Raw genomic sequence first — 17,719 nt, forward strand, 5'->3', positions numbered from 1 at the left:
AAATCTTCAATTCTAAAGCTTGATTTGAATTTTGTTTTATTTTAAATTACTTTTGTATATTTACTTAGTTAAATATGGATGACTCAAAATATTAGTCCATTACTTAATGAATTTAGCCAAGTCTAGAAATTAATAAAATAGAAAATTATAAAACATAAATATATATACACACACACCCAAGTTTACATGGTAATATGAGAATTAACCCCAATAATCCGTATATTAACTTGACAGCTGTATTTCTTGGATATGAATAAAGGTCAGATCTTTCAACTATGCACCAAGTGACTAGAGGCAGGATTCTTATACATGGTCTCATGAATACATGGTTTAAAAATTTTATTTGGTTTTGTATAACCGTGTTTTAAATTTTAAATTAATTTTATTTAATATTTTTAAATTATTTTTATGTATTAATATTAAAATAATTTTAAAAAAATATTATTTAATATATTTTTAAATAAAAAATACTTTAAAAATAATTTTTATCGCAGCCAAGCAATAAGTCAAATAAATTTGAGATTAAAGTACTGTGCCCCTTCCTCGCAGAGTCCCTTCGGAGTTTTGAAGTATTGTAGATCTAAGCTACCTCTTCCATTATCCTCTTAAACTTTTCTCCTCTTAAATATTACAAGCATAAACGGATATGGAGGGGATTCGCCAGGCTGCTGTAGCTTATTATGAACATCTGCCTGAGGAGAAGAAGAAATCGGCCGAGGACACTTTCAAAGCCATGGATAAGAACGGAGACGGGACAATTAGCCTACGCGAATACGTGGACTATCTCAGGAACTCTAACAACGCAGTTTTTACTGATCATCCGAACATCTTTGGAGCTCTAGACACGGACAACAATGGAAACTTGGATTTTGAGGAAACAAAGGTCTTGTACTACATCTTGTTTAGTGGAAGGGCTCTAATTTGCCAGTTTTGTAAGACGTTCTTGGCAGACGTATACTTCAGCTGCTTTCAATGTTTCTGTCTTCATGGGTCACATAGCACCTACGATCTTTGTTGTGATTGTTATGGTGGAAAAAAGTTCAGACACAACGATGGGCACATCTTCTGGGATAACTATACTTTACTAAGTAAAACCAGGAGCTTGGCACTAGAAGCTCCCGAACAGGTAATTAATCTTTGAGAATGATATCAGCTTCGATCCCTGTTAGATGATGGCATGCTAGAAAGAAATACTTCAGATTGCTTAAAATTCCCAATTTTTGAAACGAATTAATACCTCTAATTATGTTTCTTTAATTGTGGATTTGGTTTGAATTGGATTTTTCTAGCAGATTGCTTCTTCACTATTAGGGGTTCATATATGTTCTTTCATTCAATTGAAAAAATTAAGAGAAATAATAGGATTAACCAACTAGTTTTCAAGTATATGTTTCGAATCAAAATCTAAAAATTATAGCTCTTTAACTTTTTTTTAACTTCTTTAATTTTTTTTCAATTGTTTAAATAGTGACGATTTATATCATGTTAGCATATGATACTTATTTTATTTTTTACTAGATTTTTTCACTTATAGAAAATTATGTTATGGATTATACCGTTCCACTATATGTTTTCTTAAGGTTTCTTTCCTTGTGTTCAATTCTCATAAATCATTAACACGAGTCAAATATTTGTATTGATCACCGATAATAGCATTACTTGAAAAGAAAACTACATATAAAAATATTAGAAAAAATAAGAATGTTAGAATTAAGAAACCCAAACCAATTAAAACTTTATCATCAAATTAAAAAAATTTATCGTTTTGTTAAAAATATTATAAAATAAAAAAAAAAAAATTTAAAAAGATACAATTTAATACACACACATATAAAGAAAACTAACAAATACATTATTTTTAAGAAGATACTAACTCCAATTTGTCATTATTTTCCTGTATAGCCTATCTTAAACAAATAATTAATCATAACCATAATCTTACTAATAAAATATTTTTCATTAGTTATTAATATTTATTGGTATTTTCTAAGAAAATATTAAATATTTGATAAAGGAGAGTATTTGTAACTAAATCTTTAATCAATAAAATGGAAAAAAAAAAATATGACAATGTGTATCGATGTTTTGATCTGATTAATAGAAATTCTAGCTTGTTTGTGCTTAATTAAATTTCCATATTTAAAAAAATCTCAAAGTTTTCCATAATTGCAGCTTTTGAATTTAATGTCTTGTTGTCCTAATTGCTTTTACTATATAGCATAGAATACATCATTTGTTTTATAGTTTGGATGTTTCCGATGATTAACAGGATATTAGTTCCAAATATCTAATTATATGGTTCTATATCTTTAATTTCAGAAGCGAAGAGAAGTGCTTGAAAACATTGAAAAGATAGTGCAAGTTGCAGGCTTAGTTGTTGGTTGTGCTGCTATGGCATCATCTTGTGGCTGCAGCATTATGTGAAAGAACAAATGATGCATTTTATTTTCACTGTGTTTTAATTTTATTAGAATTTTGTAAGGGGTGAAACTTGAACCGCTTGCCTATGGAAGACTATTATTAATGAAGTAATCAAAAACTTCAAACTAGATTGAGCTTTTCATGGGGAGCGATCTTCAGCTAGTAAAGGGACTGACTTCAGCACTGGTCCACAAGCTCTTCATTTAAAACTAGATTTCAATGGAAATAGGGGATACTCTTACATTTATGTTAGTGAAATATAAGAGAGAGACAATATATAACAGAGCTAAGAATGTCGGAGAGTGTTGAATTGTTATTTGTGATTTTTGACATTATTGTATGGTTACTTGTATTGTTAGATGGTTGTTTGCTTGTGATTGGTGGATTTGTAGGTGATGATAACTGTAATTGGCGTAGAAAATAACCTTAATGTGCAGGAAAAAAAAAAAAAGTTTGGTGTGCATCCACACTAACATCTTGAGATTTAAAAAAATACATTGAATTATATACCCGTAGCAGAGAATTTTTAGTGGTAGTGTACAAGACTCAAATAATTTTATGGAATAAAAACAAGAGAAAACAAAAATGGGAATTTGTTCAGGCCAACTCAAACAGACTGAAAGCAGTCCCTTTAGGCCATGGTCCAAACAAGAAGTTTTTTTTTTTATGTAATAAAAAAATCATGCACCATCAACTACTGAACTATAAGACTTGATGAATATTTTATTAAGAATCACTTCTAGAAATTCAACAAATATAAACAAAATTACTGACAAAATGTTTGTCAGTAATTTGCAGTGATATGTACCAACCGAATTAATTCCCTCACTAAAACCGTCGATACATACCAACAGGAAGATTCCATCGGTATATACTAAGGGAATCCAAGACGGAATATAAATAATTTTAAAAAACAAAACAATGCGATAATATGGAAGTTTTTGTGGGCGATTTTCCTAACAAAATTACAGAATGATTCAAACCGGGATGTCCATACAATGACGTGTCCATTTCACCAATAAAATGGCCGATGGAGTCACAAACAAAAATATTTCAATAGTGATTCCATCGATAAAAGTTAATAAATGTCACCCTCCCTTCCCTTATTTCTCCTTCTTCTCCCCCCATCCTTGCATCTAAACAAACCCCCCCTCCCCCAAACAATAAACAATCATCCTTGTAGTATGAATTTATAATTTTGTACTTGTTATGGTTTGTTTTAGATTTTGTAAAATTATATTTGTTTGTAAATTGTTGAAACTTATGTCGAATTACCAACTTAGATGTATTGTGATGAAATAAATAATAGCTTGTTTAACGGATCCGTTTTAATTTTTGTTAATGTTATTGTCGAGTTGTAATTTTTTAAAATTTATGTGTATAAATTTGAATGGACATAGATAATTGATAATGAATATTTAAGAGAAGTTTGAAAGTAAGTTGGATAATCTTGAGCTAAACCAATATTTTTGCAAATTTATACTTAACATAGTTAATTAATACATGTTGTTGTCATTATTTTATAGAGGTTCGATAGAAGTCATGGATGTATTGAGATTTACTCCAAAGATTGCGGAGGGTGGGTTATTGTAATGGGGTTTAGGGTTTTATTAATTTCACAACATTTATTCCGAGAAATTTTAGTTAAGGCAGTATTAGGTGTTCATGCAGGAGGTGTAAAAATAAAAAGTTTCTATATCCAGATGTTGTAACGAAGCATCTTCTACATAAAGAGTTCATGGAGGATTACATGAGTTGGTATGCACATAGAGAACTATTTGTTCGTAATGAGAGCATGGTTGGGTCAACTTCTAGTACTAGAAACGTGCATAGAGTTGTAAATGATAATAGTAATCCTTACAAGAATATGATTATGGATGCAATGAGAATGAATCAAGATAATGCCAGTTAATGTCCAATCATAGAAGAAGAACCTAATGCAAATGCGGCCAGGTTTTTTATTATGTTGAAAGATTTTGATGAACCATTATGAGATGGCTGCATAAATCATAGTAAATTTTGGTCATTGCACAGGTGTTTACCATGAAGTCGGATTATGGGTTGAGTGAGGCTGGTTATGATATAATTATCGAATGGAGAAAAAATATTTTACTTAAAGGGAACAAGCTGAAAGAGAAACTTTTATGCTGCTAAGTCCATGATGAAACCCCTTGGTTTAGAATACCAAAAAATTAACATATATCCTAACTTTTGCATGTTGTACTACCTTGAAAATACTAAGCTAACTGAGTGCATGCCATGTGAACATTCCCATTACAAACCCAAAACTAGCATGTGAAAGACTCTCGTGGCATATAAAAAATTTAGATACTTCCCAATCACACCTAGACTACAGAGGTTATTCATCACACCAATGACTGGTGAGCACATGATGTGATAGATGGAGTAATGGTGCATCATTTTGACGGTGAACCATGGAAACACTTTAATAGTGTGCATCCTCACTTTTCTGCTGAATTAAGGAACCTGCATCTTGGGTTGTCTACAGACATATTCAACCCATTCAGGTCATTTGTTGCTCCTTATTCTTGTTAGCCAGTTATACTTATGGTTTATAACTTGCCCCCGAGGATGTGTATAAGGCTGAAGTTCATGTTTTTTATCTTTGGTCATACTCGGTCCTAATAGTCCGCGCTAGAATATAGATGTTTGTCTTCGACCATTGATTGATGAGTTGACGCAGATGTGGTCCTTCAGGGCTTTGAGTTATGATATGTCGAGAAAACAAAATTTTCTTATGAGACTAGTTTTGATGTGGACTATCAATAATTTTCCAGCTTATGGAATGGTTTCTGGTTGGAATACGCATAGAAAAGTAACATGTCCATATTGCATGGAAAACACATTGTGTTTGGTTTCCAATTCGGTAAGCAGAAGTTTTCTGGTTTTGGTTTGAGCCATAACTAGGTAAAGCAAAGTATTTTCTAGGAGCTTCCTTATTGGAAAACCAATCTCCTTCACTATAACCTTGACATCATGCACATAGAAAATAATGTGTTTGAGAACATTTTCAACACTATCATGGACGTGAAGGGGAAGACAAAGACAACATCCAGGCTAGAATGGATATAGCATTGTTTTGTAACCGTAAAAATATAGAGTTGGTTTATGATGGGTCATAGGTCGCAAAGCCTAGAGCAAGCTTTGCCTTAGAGAAAAATGCACAACTACTAGTCTAGCAATGATTTAAGAGTTTGTGTTTTCCCGATGGACATGCCTCAAACATATCAAGGTTGGTTAATCTAGAGGAATTCAGATGTTATGGAATGAAGAGCCATGACTACCACATGTTTATGCAAGCACTCATTCCATTAGGTTATCGTGATTTGTTGCTAAAGGGGATAGGGGATGCACTCATGGAGATTAGTCATTTCATTAGAGATATATGCTCCAACAAGTTGCAGACACATGACAATGAAAGACTTGAAACGAATGTCGTTAGGACAATATGCAAACTTGAGATGATATTCCCTCCATCATTTTTTGACTCAATGAGCATCTACTTATATATTTACTAAGCTTGGGAAGGAATGCTAGTGTTTCATTGTCTTTCCTAAGCCTGGATCCTGAAAGAAAAGTTAAGTGCTACAATGAGTATTTTGTTAATGAATATGTGTTTCATACTAAAGAATACGGGCATGAAAGAAAGACATATAACAATAGTGTTTGTGTTAAGGGATCGACTTGTAGTTTGTCAATGGATATGTGTTTCATACTAAAGAATACAAGCATGAAAAAAAGACATATAATAGTGGTGATTATGTTAAGGGATCAACTTGTAGTGAGTTTGAAGCTGATAATTATAGTAAATTAGAAAATGGTGTCGAATTGCAATATCATAGCGAGTATAGTAGAGTGTTTTCATTCAAATGTTATTGGTATGACACCACTAATAGAGGAATCAGAGTAGATCCCCATTATGGTCTGGTCGAAATTAACTCAAAAGCTAGACTTCACAATGTAAATGATGTCTTTATTTTCTTCAATCAATGCCAGCAAGTTTATTACACATACACCCCTTTCTTTAGAAAGAATCGATTAAGATGATGATGACATCAATGTTGAAGATTGCGATGGAGCTAATGACAATCCAATTAAAGAAGAAGAAGATAATTCTGACTAATTATTAGAACACGAAAGTGTAAAGGAATTTTTTATAATGTAATATTATGGATGAAATTTTGTACCAAGAAATATTTATTTTATAATTGTTATATGCACTATTGTTATTATGTTGTGCATGCAACTTTCAATTTAAATGTATTCTAGGAGGATAGACAGACAATACAAACATAATCTATAATTCACTATGCACATCACCAATGGAAACACTGAGGGTTAGAGTCCATCGGTGTATTCCAGATGCGAAGGGAATTGTTCACATCCCACATCACTGATGGAAACACTAACGGTTTACGTCTGTCGGTGCATTCTAGAAGCAAAGAAAACTGTTCATATCCCACATCACCGATGAAAACACCAACGGATTCTGTTCATCAGTGTATTCCAGAGCCGAAGGGAACTGTTCACAGATCATTGATGGAAACACCGATAGTTTATGTCTTTCGGAGTATTCTAGAGGCGGAGGGAATTGTTCATAGATTGCCGATGGAAACACCAACAATTTGTGTCAGTCGGAGTATTCCAGAGGCAAAGAGAACTATTCATAGATCATCAATGGAAACATTAATGGTTTGTCTCCATCGGTGTATTCTAGAAGCGAAGGGAACTGTTCACATCCCATTTCGGTGATTCCTCTAACTCAGTTGCAGGTTACCGAGGGAATCACTGATGGACTAATTAATAATATTATCATTTAATATTATGTTGGTAATTTCATTGGCAAGAACACATAATCCAAAGCTCAAGTAATTAATGCATCTTTAATAGTGTGTGTTGCACCCGACATCGCGGCGGCCTACAAAATAATTCATCTTGAATTATTAAAAAAGAACAGGTTTCTGGCATCCGGTTCTTTTAGGAAAAATGTCTCGTTTGAGAAGTCGCCACCTAGTATTATGGTCACTAGGAACCCTAACTGGTCAACAGAGATTCTATGACTCGGGATTGGTTACGTAAAAGGGAAGATATTATCACCCCTTAAACGTTCTGCCTAAGGCAGACTGCATTGTTGGTTTTGTCTTAAATTGCTACATATTTATTAATTTATGCTATGATGATTTGTCTATAATATTCCTGACTCTGGCGCCAGTGAATCTTCGAGCTCGAATAATTCCAACTCTAGCGTTGGTAAAAATTCGTAGCTACGACAAAAATTAGATCAATATATTTTTTATTCCCTACTCTAGCGCCAGTGAATAAATAAATAAAAATAAATTTATTTTTACGCATGCACACATTTTTTATTTTTCTAGCTAAACAAAATAAAAATACAACGAATAAAAATAATATAAATTTAAACCGGTATTTTTATTCCTGACTCTGACGTCAGTGAATAAACCAATAAATTTACATTATTTTTATTCATGCATACACATTTTTTATTTTTTTTTCTATTTTCTATTTTTCTGTTTTTTTTGTTTTTTTATTTTTATTTTTATTTTTTTGGGCTGGGCCCAGCTCAGCCCACATGGGCTGGGTTGGACCCAGCAGGCCTAGCCGGGTCACAGGCTTGACCCGGCTGGCCATTTTTAAGTTTTTCTACAGGAGCATGTAATTAAAATAAACGGAGGGAAGATGAGGATGAGGATGACGGCGATGAAGGGCTGGCCGGGCGACGTTCTCTCCCTTCTAACGCTGGCGCTGCACTGGGATCTCCTTCCCCTGGTTTTTCTTCGGGTTCTCTCTGCTCTGGGTTCTGTCCTCCCTCTTCTGTGGCCAGAGAATGGCTTTTCTTCAAGTGTTCGTGCCTCACGATCGTGAGGCACGAACACCTCTGTTTCTTTGAGAAGAAACAGGGGCAGAAAGTTTGTTCTCCTTTGCCTTGTTCGTTTCCTCAACTATATCTCTGTATTATGCCCTCGTCCTTTTCTCTAGCTTTTTCTTCGTCTGGTGCGTTTGCATTTTTCTTCTCTGGTTTCTCGTCTGCTCATTGTGTTTGTGTTCTGAAGACGAAGGCGAAGCTGGGGTACGTTGGCTTTTTGTTCTCTTCCCCTGTTTCTGTCTCGTTTGCTTCTCCAGTCGTCTCCTCCGTTCTCTATTTTTTCTTTTCTTTTCGTCCCTGTCTTTTTTCTTCGGTTCTGTGGTCCATTCCCCTCTCTACTGTGTTTGCTCCTTTTTCCCCCTGGGTTTTTTTTCTGCTTTGTTCTGTGATTTCTTCCCTTTTCTCCCCCAGTTTCCCCCCTGTTCGTGGCTCCTATTTTTTCGTCCCCCCGCGCTCTCTCATCTTCTCTGGCTTTATAGCCAGAGAATACCAACCATTTGAAACGGCTTCAAGGCCATTACTGCCAGAAACGGCTCCTGAAGAAGAAGGCGAAGAAGGCGATGAACAGTGTTGTGTTTAATGGCCATTTGCATTTTGGTCCTTGACGTTCTGAAATCATGCAATCAAGCCCCTGGATAAAATTTACATTTGGACCCCTTTATTTAGGCGCTTTTCCAATGTAGTCCTTGGATTTTTAATGTCGAAATTTGAACCCCAAACCTTAATAGTTCTTCAATTAAGCCCCTGAATAAGTTAATTTAATTAAATCCAAGTCCAATTAAGTCTAAAACTTATCAATTTTTCAATTAAGCCCTTGATTTGATTAATTAAATTAATTACAAGCTTAATTAAGTCTCAAAACTTATTAATTCTCCCATTAAATCCTTGATTGAATGAATTAAATTAATTTCAAGCTTAATTAAGTCTAAAAATTTATCAATTCTTTAATTAAACCCTTAATTGGATTAAATAAATTAATTCCAAGCTTAATTAGATTAATTCCAAAGTTTAATTAAACCCCAAAACTTTCAATCATGTTGTCCTTAACCCAAATTTTAATTCATTCTTCATTTATTTCATTTTACTTGTTTTTTCATCATCATTATTATTTTTTTCATCAAATTTTTTTATCTTTTCAATAAATAAAATAATAATAAAAATAAAGATAAAATGGTCAAAACATTTTCCTCATCTTCAAAGATGTGTATTGTGGTTCTCCTCACTTATTTTTGATTTTCTGTTTTTTTGTCTTTTCTTTGATTTATTAACAACATTTTTTTAGTTTTTTTTTTTTTTTGTATTGTAGATAGATAAAATTTAAAGTAAACATTGTTTTAAGGTAAGCATTTTTCATTCCTAAAGTCTATAGTTTTTTTTGTATTAATTTCTTGCCTATTTTATTGTTTTTATTGCAATAATGATTGATTGTTTTGTTGAATTTTAATTATTATTGTTGAATTTTATATATAAATGTTAATTGAATATATATGATTTTTTTTTTAATATTTTTATCTCAATTTTATTATATATATTTGCATAATCAAGTGTTTGATTTGTTTTGTTGAATTTTAATTGTTATTGTTAAATTTGTATAGATGGTAGTTGAATATATAGAATTAATTTTTTTCTTCTATATTTTATTCTTAAATTTGTATAGATGTTAGGTTATATACAGGATTTTGTTTTCTCTATTTTATGGTTAGAAACATTTTATTATCACTTTGAAAATGAGATGAAATTAAATAATCTGAAATTTCTAGTATAAATAAAATAAAATCAATTGGTTTGTGGCATATATCTTGTCAATATTTGCAGGTTTGGACAATTTAGGTAGTCGTCAATATAGGGTAGGTGCTGCCAATTTTTTTTAAAAAAATCAAATTTGATTTTGTAATTATTCATCAAATTTGTGTAGATGCGTAGAACAAAATCAACAGCATGTCGTGATCACATGGTTGCAGCTAGTTCTTCTAACAGCGATGATGACATGTTCTTAGGTGCCGACCAAGAAGAGGCACCTACAGCGACTCACGAAGTTGCCTCTTCCAACACGATTCCACAATGTAGAGGCGGTGTGCTTTTATAGCAAGGTCAATTCACCTGCAAGTACGAGGCACATTGGAAGGACAACCTTTCAATGTAAGTTTGTTTTGGTTTTAGTTATTTTTTTTTTTTACTTATAATGTAATTTGTGAACAACTAGTTAATATTTCATTAATTTTATTTATTTTCAGGTTCCCAAGCATTAAGGTCGCTCAAGTAATAACTTTAGCATTTAAATTGTCGACGGAGATTCCATTTTTTCAATTGAGTGAGATTTCAAGACATCTTGATTGGAGACCTTATATTGATGCATGGTTTCGAAGTTTTAAGGTTAGTGTTAACTTTAAATTTTAACTATTTTTTATGTTATATTGAAATTATTGATTTATTTTTAATAAATTATTTATACAAAGAATAAATTCGAGTGGGATAGCGCGAATGATAATGTTGTGAGGAGGATGTGGGAGAATCATGAGGCAACTAGGTAACATCGAAAACAATACGATATTTTTTAAATATATATATTTATATATATATATATATATATATTAAAATCTAATTTGTCATTAACTCATATAAAATTCATTCATGGATGTAGGTTGCATGACTTTTGGTATGAAGCGCATGAAGAAAGCAAAAAAATATGTCAGAGATAATGGTCTACAAGGCTGGAATATGTGTGGCGATTTAGAGGGATTTTAGCTGTCATACATCTTGGAGGATATATGGGCACAATATATCCAACACGTGATGTCTGAGCAGTTCACATGATGCTCACAGTTCGGTACAGATAACTGGAATTGGAAAATTCACAGTTTGGTGACTACACATGTTGCTACCCAATTTTTGACCCATCTTTTTAATAAATTTTTCAAAAAATCCAAAAATAGTGAAAAACAACAAAAATCCAAAAATATGTTTTTAATATATTTGCAATGTTTTTAGCATTTTCAACGTCGTTTAAAAAGAATTTAATTTTTCAAAAGATTTTCAAACGCGTTCGACTTTTCACGCGTCGTTTTTAAAATCATTGATTTTCCTCATCGAGTCGACGTTGATATTGCTCGTTTTCAAAAAAATACAAAAAAACAAGAAAAATCAAATTTTACAAAAAAAAAAGAAAAAAGAAAAAAAGAAAAAAAAGTTAAGAGACCAATTTTGAGACCCAAATAATATTTTGCAGGGAGTTTTGAATATTGGAGGGGAGGCAACCTAAGAACTTTTTTTTCTCTTCACCCGAAAGCAGCCGCTCCCCCTGGCCCAATACCATTTAATCCCTCTCTTTTAGCTGAAAATTAGGGACTTAGCCCCCACCCATGGTCTTCTTTTCCTTGTTTCCAGCCGACATGGAGGCCCCTCCTGATGAGGAGAGCCCCTATTTCTTCTCATCCCCAGCGATGTCAGAAGAGAGGGGGAGGATTGGAGCCATTTGAGCGGGGTCCCGGCAGTAGTGGGCAGGCCACAGTCCCCAGTCCCTTTGGGATTCTCTTCTTCTCCCCTGCACCCGAGAGGAGGAGAGGATTTTCCATTTTTTTCTTCCTCAACTGCCGAACCCAACAGCAGACCTTCTCAGCCGGCTCACTTCCACTTTCTCAGCCGGCTCCCCCTTTTCCTTTCCTTCCCTTCTTCCCCTTTCACCAGCAAATCCAACGCCTGCACCCTAAGCCACACAAATCCTCTCCCTTCTCCTCCAAAACCGAACCGTTCCCCACCTCCAGCTCACCGAAACCCAGCACCACAACAGCCACGAATCAACTCCCCCTCCAGTTCCTCCCTCTCCCTCCTAGCCATATATATATATATATATATATATATATATATATATATATTTTTTTTTTTTTTTTTTTTTTTTTTTTTTTTTTCAGCCGACCCACTCTGCTGTCTTCCTCTCCCTCACCGGATAAACCAAGAGCAGCGTCCTCTTCTCCTCTGATCTCATCAGCAGCAGCCGGTCAACGAACAGAGCCCATAACAGCGGCGGCCGAGCTCCTCCAGCACACCGAGACGCCGCCCTCACCGCTGATCTCCCTTCCACCAAGCCACCGATCTGCAGGCGATCTCCTCAGCACCGCCACCGATCTCCCCACGATTGAAGAACCCAGCTCAGCCACACCGCGAGACAAGCTCCCCTTCTCCAGCCGTTTCTCCAGCGGCGGCCCGCAGCAGCGCCGTCCACAGATCGGCAGCCACCGCCTCCAATACTCCTTCCACAACCACCAGATCAGCCGTAAGAAAATGGCAGAATAACGAAACTGAACAGCAAAAAGGAGAGGCAGACCCGAAACAAAGAGGAAGAGAAATAAATTGAAAACAGAGAATAAAAATTAAAATCGACTGGTGTGCGTTCTTTGCTTGATCTGCAGGTCGGCGCCAGCGAGGAAAGAAGAGGGGAAGAAGTCGATCCGGACCCCCTGCTGTTGGATTTTTTTTCTGGTGGTTCCACGCGCCGCCCCTGTTCCTGCGCCCAGAAATCCTGCCGAACACTGTTCCCGCTGCATCCCTGTAATTTCAGTCGATTTTGGGGTTAATTTTGTAATTGTAAAATTGTTTAATGTAATATTTGTGTAATTTTGAGTTTATTTTTTTATAGTTTGTATTTTATGTAAATGTGGATGAAAAAGAAAAAGAAAAAGAAAAAGGAAAGGAAAGGAAAGAGAGTGTGATAATAATAATAATAAAAAAAAGAAATGTTTGTGTGTGTGTGTTTGTATCGTTTTTGTTTCTATGTATGTTATTGAATAAAAAAAAAAACAAGGAATTTAAATGTTTTTTTTTTTTTTTTTTTTTTTGGGCGGGCTGGAACATCAGCTCAGCCCCTTTTCACTCCGGGCTGGAACATCAGCCCAGCCATGCGGCTGGGCTGAGTCCATTTTTTTTTCTTTTTTGGGCCGGAACATCAGCCCATGCCCATAGGTCTGGGCTGAGTCCATATTTTTTCTTTTTGGGCCGGAACAGCAGCCCAGCCCATGGGTCTGGGCTGAGTCTGTATTTTTCTTTTTTTTGGGCCGGAACATCAGCCCAGCCCATGCGGCTGGGTTGAGTCCAACCCTGTTACCAGAGGGCTGGAACACCAGCCCAGCCCATGCGGCTGGGCTGAGTCCAGCCTTGTGGCTGGGCCTGTATTTATTATATGTATATATATTTATTTATTTATTTTTTTACATATAATTTTTTTTTATATATGATAAAATTGCAAGAATAAAGAAGAATTTAACATTCTGATTTCATCACGGATAAAGAATCATGAACTTACATGTAAGTTGTATTTTCTGAAATTCGATGAAAGAATAGAATTTTTAACACATCAAGTCCACAAAGCAGCTTACCTCAGGTAGGGTGCGTTAGGGGTGCTAATACCTTCCCTAACCACAACCAGTCCCGTACCCGCGATCTCTGACAAGACCAGTACATCAGGTTTCCTAGTAGCCCTCAATAAATTACTAGGTGGCGACTCCAAAGAAACAAAACAGGACGAATAATCGCCAGCCGATGCCGCGCTCGGATTTTTTTTGGGGTGCGACAGAATGGCGACTCCACTGGGGACGGTATTGTTTCTGACATTATTGGACTAAGCTTTGCATATTTGATGTGTTTATGTTTTTGCATTTTTGTCTTATTTTATTTTTGTTTTACCCATGCATTTTGTAGAATTGTCTCATGCATCACATAGTGTAATTTTTAAAGCACACACAAGCTTCAGGTTAGGAGGGGGACTAGCAGCTTACCTTACGACTTTTAGTCAAGGTTTAAGTTTGTGTAAACCCCAACTCTTCGTTGAGTGCCAAGATTGGTAAAAGTTGGACATGTGCCATCTCACTGCCTACTGGCCCCTATATTGCCTTCAAGAGGGTAATCACTGGGACAACAAGAGACCCTTTTTAGAGACCGAATAGTAAACCTACCTTTTGTCTCACTTAAAAAGATTAGAACCTGCCTGTAGGATGTATGCTCCGTAAATATTTGTTTTGCATCCGAGCAAACCCTTCTTGAAGCATCTTGAACTCAAGACTTGTGGGTGACACATTGGCCGTCACTCCGAAAATTTTCATTGTAGAGTTTGGGCAAAAATCATGATTCTTGTTCCATCATACAAGAGTTACGACCATATTGTCACCCCTCGAAGGGCGAGTTCATCATATAGATTACATATTCATAAATTTATCATGCATGTACCGGGTTGAAAGGTAGGTCCCCCGCACAAGCTGTGCTGCACGTGATTGAAGAAAGATGATGGAAGTGAAGAAAGGTGTCGGATAGAGGCTCATTATCAGATTAAGGTTGAGAGCCTCAAAGTCATGAACAACAGCAACAATGCCTTCAGTCATCAACTAATGACAACTCTGATTCTTGTCTAGTTGTACTGTTAAGTGTTCATCGCCTCCACATCATCTAATAGAACCAAACGACTACTAGTCTCCTGTTCATGGTGCATTAGTCTGCTTTGAAGTCACCCCAATTATGAGCTCAATTCCAATTCAGCAGCACAAGGTGTTAGTCTGAAAAATCATGATCAGATACTGAACTTCTACGTGTGGCACGAGCAAAACATTGTACTAGGCAAAGGAGTCAGGCCTGGTCTGAAAATATGAGTAGTTGTCGAACTTCAACGTGGCAGAGCTCTCTCTACAAAAATCTGTTTATGATGCTGCAAGTTGAGAGTGCAAGAGAGGATCTACTAATTACATATGCTACAAATATTTCTCTCGTCAATTTCAGCACGAAGAAATTGTAGCATGTTGAAGAGCCAGATTTGGTTTGAAAACATGGAGCAGACATCAAACTTCAACGTTGCAGAGATCTCTCGGCAGGAATCTACTTGAGGATTTGTAATTAGGAAATCCAAGAAGGGATGCAGTGGTTTCAGATTGTCCACAATTTTCTCCTACCAGTATTGGCATTAAAACGCAAAAATGGCTGTTTGCTGCACCGTCAATGAGGAATCAAAGAGAAAATAGAGGAGTTGTGGATTCATCAGTTTCTCTTCCAATTTTGACAATATATGATTCCATACATTTTTGTTTTTGCGCACTGCATGGATTACCTAGATATTGACGGGTTTCCAACAATCCTAAAACCACAACAACATTGGAAGATTGAAATGATGTTGTGAGGATTTGCCGAAGGATTGAACAAGCTATGAAGAGAGGAAAGATTGAAGGATCTGCCATGGATTCCAGAACCATGATGAGAGGTGAATCAAGAGATGACTTTGACAGTGTGAAACCTTAATTATGTGGTCTAGCCAGGTCTCACGGTAGCATCAATTGCTCAAATGTCTTTGCCAAGTTTGACATTCCTCTGCCGCTTAAGTTTGTCGACCAGGATCTACCAGATTCCAGAATTTTGCTTGACTCCGACAAATCCCATGTAACCACTATTTTCCAGGTGGTTCAATCCAGATAAGAGATGTGATGTGATGGTGGGGTTCCTCGACCATTTCAATGGAATAGTTTGCAAGAATTTCAATTGAGCAGTTGCCATGCAAGTTTATTTACCTGCATCTGCCAGATTCCAAACTTTTACCTGACTCCGAAAAATCCTATGCAACCACCATTTTCTGGGTGGTTTAGTCCAGACAAGAGATGTGATGTCATGGTGGGGTCCTCAACCATTTCAATTCAACAGTTGCAAGAATTTCAAGAAGCGAGTCTCAAAGTTGGTGAGCAAGGGACAAGTGGAGCTTGCAAAGGAGGGTGTCATTGGCTATATTGTCCCCCGAACATCATCAAAATGACAGGTGATCGAAAGTGCTTGGAAAAACACAGATATTGCCAGAAAAGTTGATTCAAGAATGGAGATGAACAGCCAATCATATTGTTATGGAATTCTGCATTTTGTTTTGGGATCACATCTCATCCTTCAACAAAACATGTCTTGCTTTTGTCTCTTTGTTGTTTTGAAATCAACAGATGTTTAGCATTTTATTCTGATAAAATATTTTGATCAAACTCCAACATGTGATAAAGGCTAATCAATCCTGAAGATTAAAAGTGTTTTGATTTCAGAAATGACTCAATTCTTGTTTGAAATGACATGAGGTGACCAAACAAATTTTGAGCTCACACACAAAACTGAACCACACATCATATAGCTAAGTTTTAGCAGTATGCATAATGACATGTAGTGGATTCGGTAGTTATGGACTCATGAATCATGATTCTTACAAGTCCCAATCATTACACTGGATGAGGTCAAAATTTATCGGTTCTAACTGACCTTGCTTGAAATGAGAAAAGGCCATCTTTGATATCCCTTCACTTTCTAAAGGTTATATCCCTTGTAGTCCCATTTTGAGCTGGATAGAATATTCTTTTCATAAAAACCCTTGACTAGGATCACACCCCATACTGGGGGCAGATGAGAGATATGTTGGAGACATTGATATAATTAATGGATAAAGGGGAAGGCTTAGAACAAAAGTCCAATGATTGAGAGAGAGCTAGAAGAAGACACATAGACTGGGGGCATATAAGAAAGTTTTGAGGAAGGCTATGAAAAAAAAAAAAGAACGAAAAAAGAGTTGAAATTGCCTTCACTTAAAGATAAGTCAAAGATAAAGGAAGGAGAACGCCTATCAAGTCTATGAAAAGCAAAAGAAATTTCAATCAAGGAAAGACACAACAAAAGTCAATACCAGAAAAAAGACTAAGTTGTAAACGTGACTTTTGGTGTCCATTATAAAGCCTATGATCTTATCAGATGATTAAGGTTGGTTATTCATCAAGGAAAGGTGGATTTGCATTATGACTTATGTTAAGAAAAATCTGAACTTTGAGGTTAACAAGGTTATATGTCGTTTCCTCTACAAAGACAATAATAGAAAAGAGTTGATGAATAGTTGATGTTGATCCTAGGTCTTTGAAACCCTCAAACACCTTTTGAGCCTGTGAAATTCCTTTCTTTCATAGCCATGAACCATAGCCTGCATTACGTGGTTTTAAAAGCCCTTTTTAATCAAGCAAGAAATTTGAACCGATAAATGGCGCTCTCAAAACTTAAAGAGCTTTTCCATAAGGGTCGTGACTTCATGAATTAAGCTACTAGTTATTATGCATGCTGATAAAATAAATGCTAAGAAAAGAAACAACTTTTCTTGATAAAGCCTGAGCATCTTGCTTTTGAAATTCATAAAAATGTCATCTCATCATAGACCATCAAATCATATACCCAATATCAAGGATTCAAATTGATACAAAGAACCATGGAAAAAGCCATTTTAATCCTACAACGGGTCGATTTCTGTTTTTAAAATGCATGACAATCAAAGGACTGTGTATTTCGAATAACGTGTGTTGGGTCTTTGATCAAAAAGCTTGATTTTTAAAAGTTTTTCAAAAAGGACATCTCTGA

General features: G+C 35.5%; 1 protein-coding gene across 1 annotated transcript; it reads left to right on the forward strand.

Annotated features, from left to right (window-relative positions):
- The first annotated feature begins 541 nt into the window (after positions 1 to 541).
- Positions 542 to 2,796, forward strand: LOC118046760 (uncharacterized). Its single transcript, XM_035055771.2, has 2 exons — positions 542 to 1,126; positions 2,320 to 2,796. The coding sequence occupies exons 1-2, from the start codon at positions 647 to 649 to the stop codon at positions 2,422 to 2,424; spliced, it is 585 nt and encodes a 194-aa protein (XP_034911662.1). The 5' UTR covers positions 542 to 646; the 3' UTR covers positions 2,425 to 2,796.
- The last annotated feature ends 14,923 nt before the right edge of the window (positions 2,797 to 17,719 follow it).

This window comes from Populus alba, chromosome 19, assembly GCF_005239225.2.
Source record: "Populus alba chromosome 19, ASM523922v2, whole genome shotgun sequence".
Lineage (NCBI taxonomy): Eukaryota > Viridiplantae > Streptophyta > Magnoliopsida > Malpighiales > Salicaceae > Populus > Populus alba.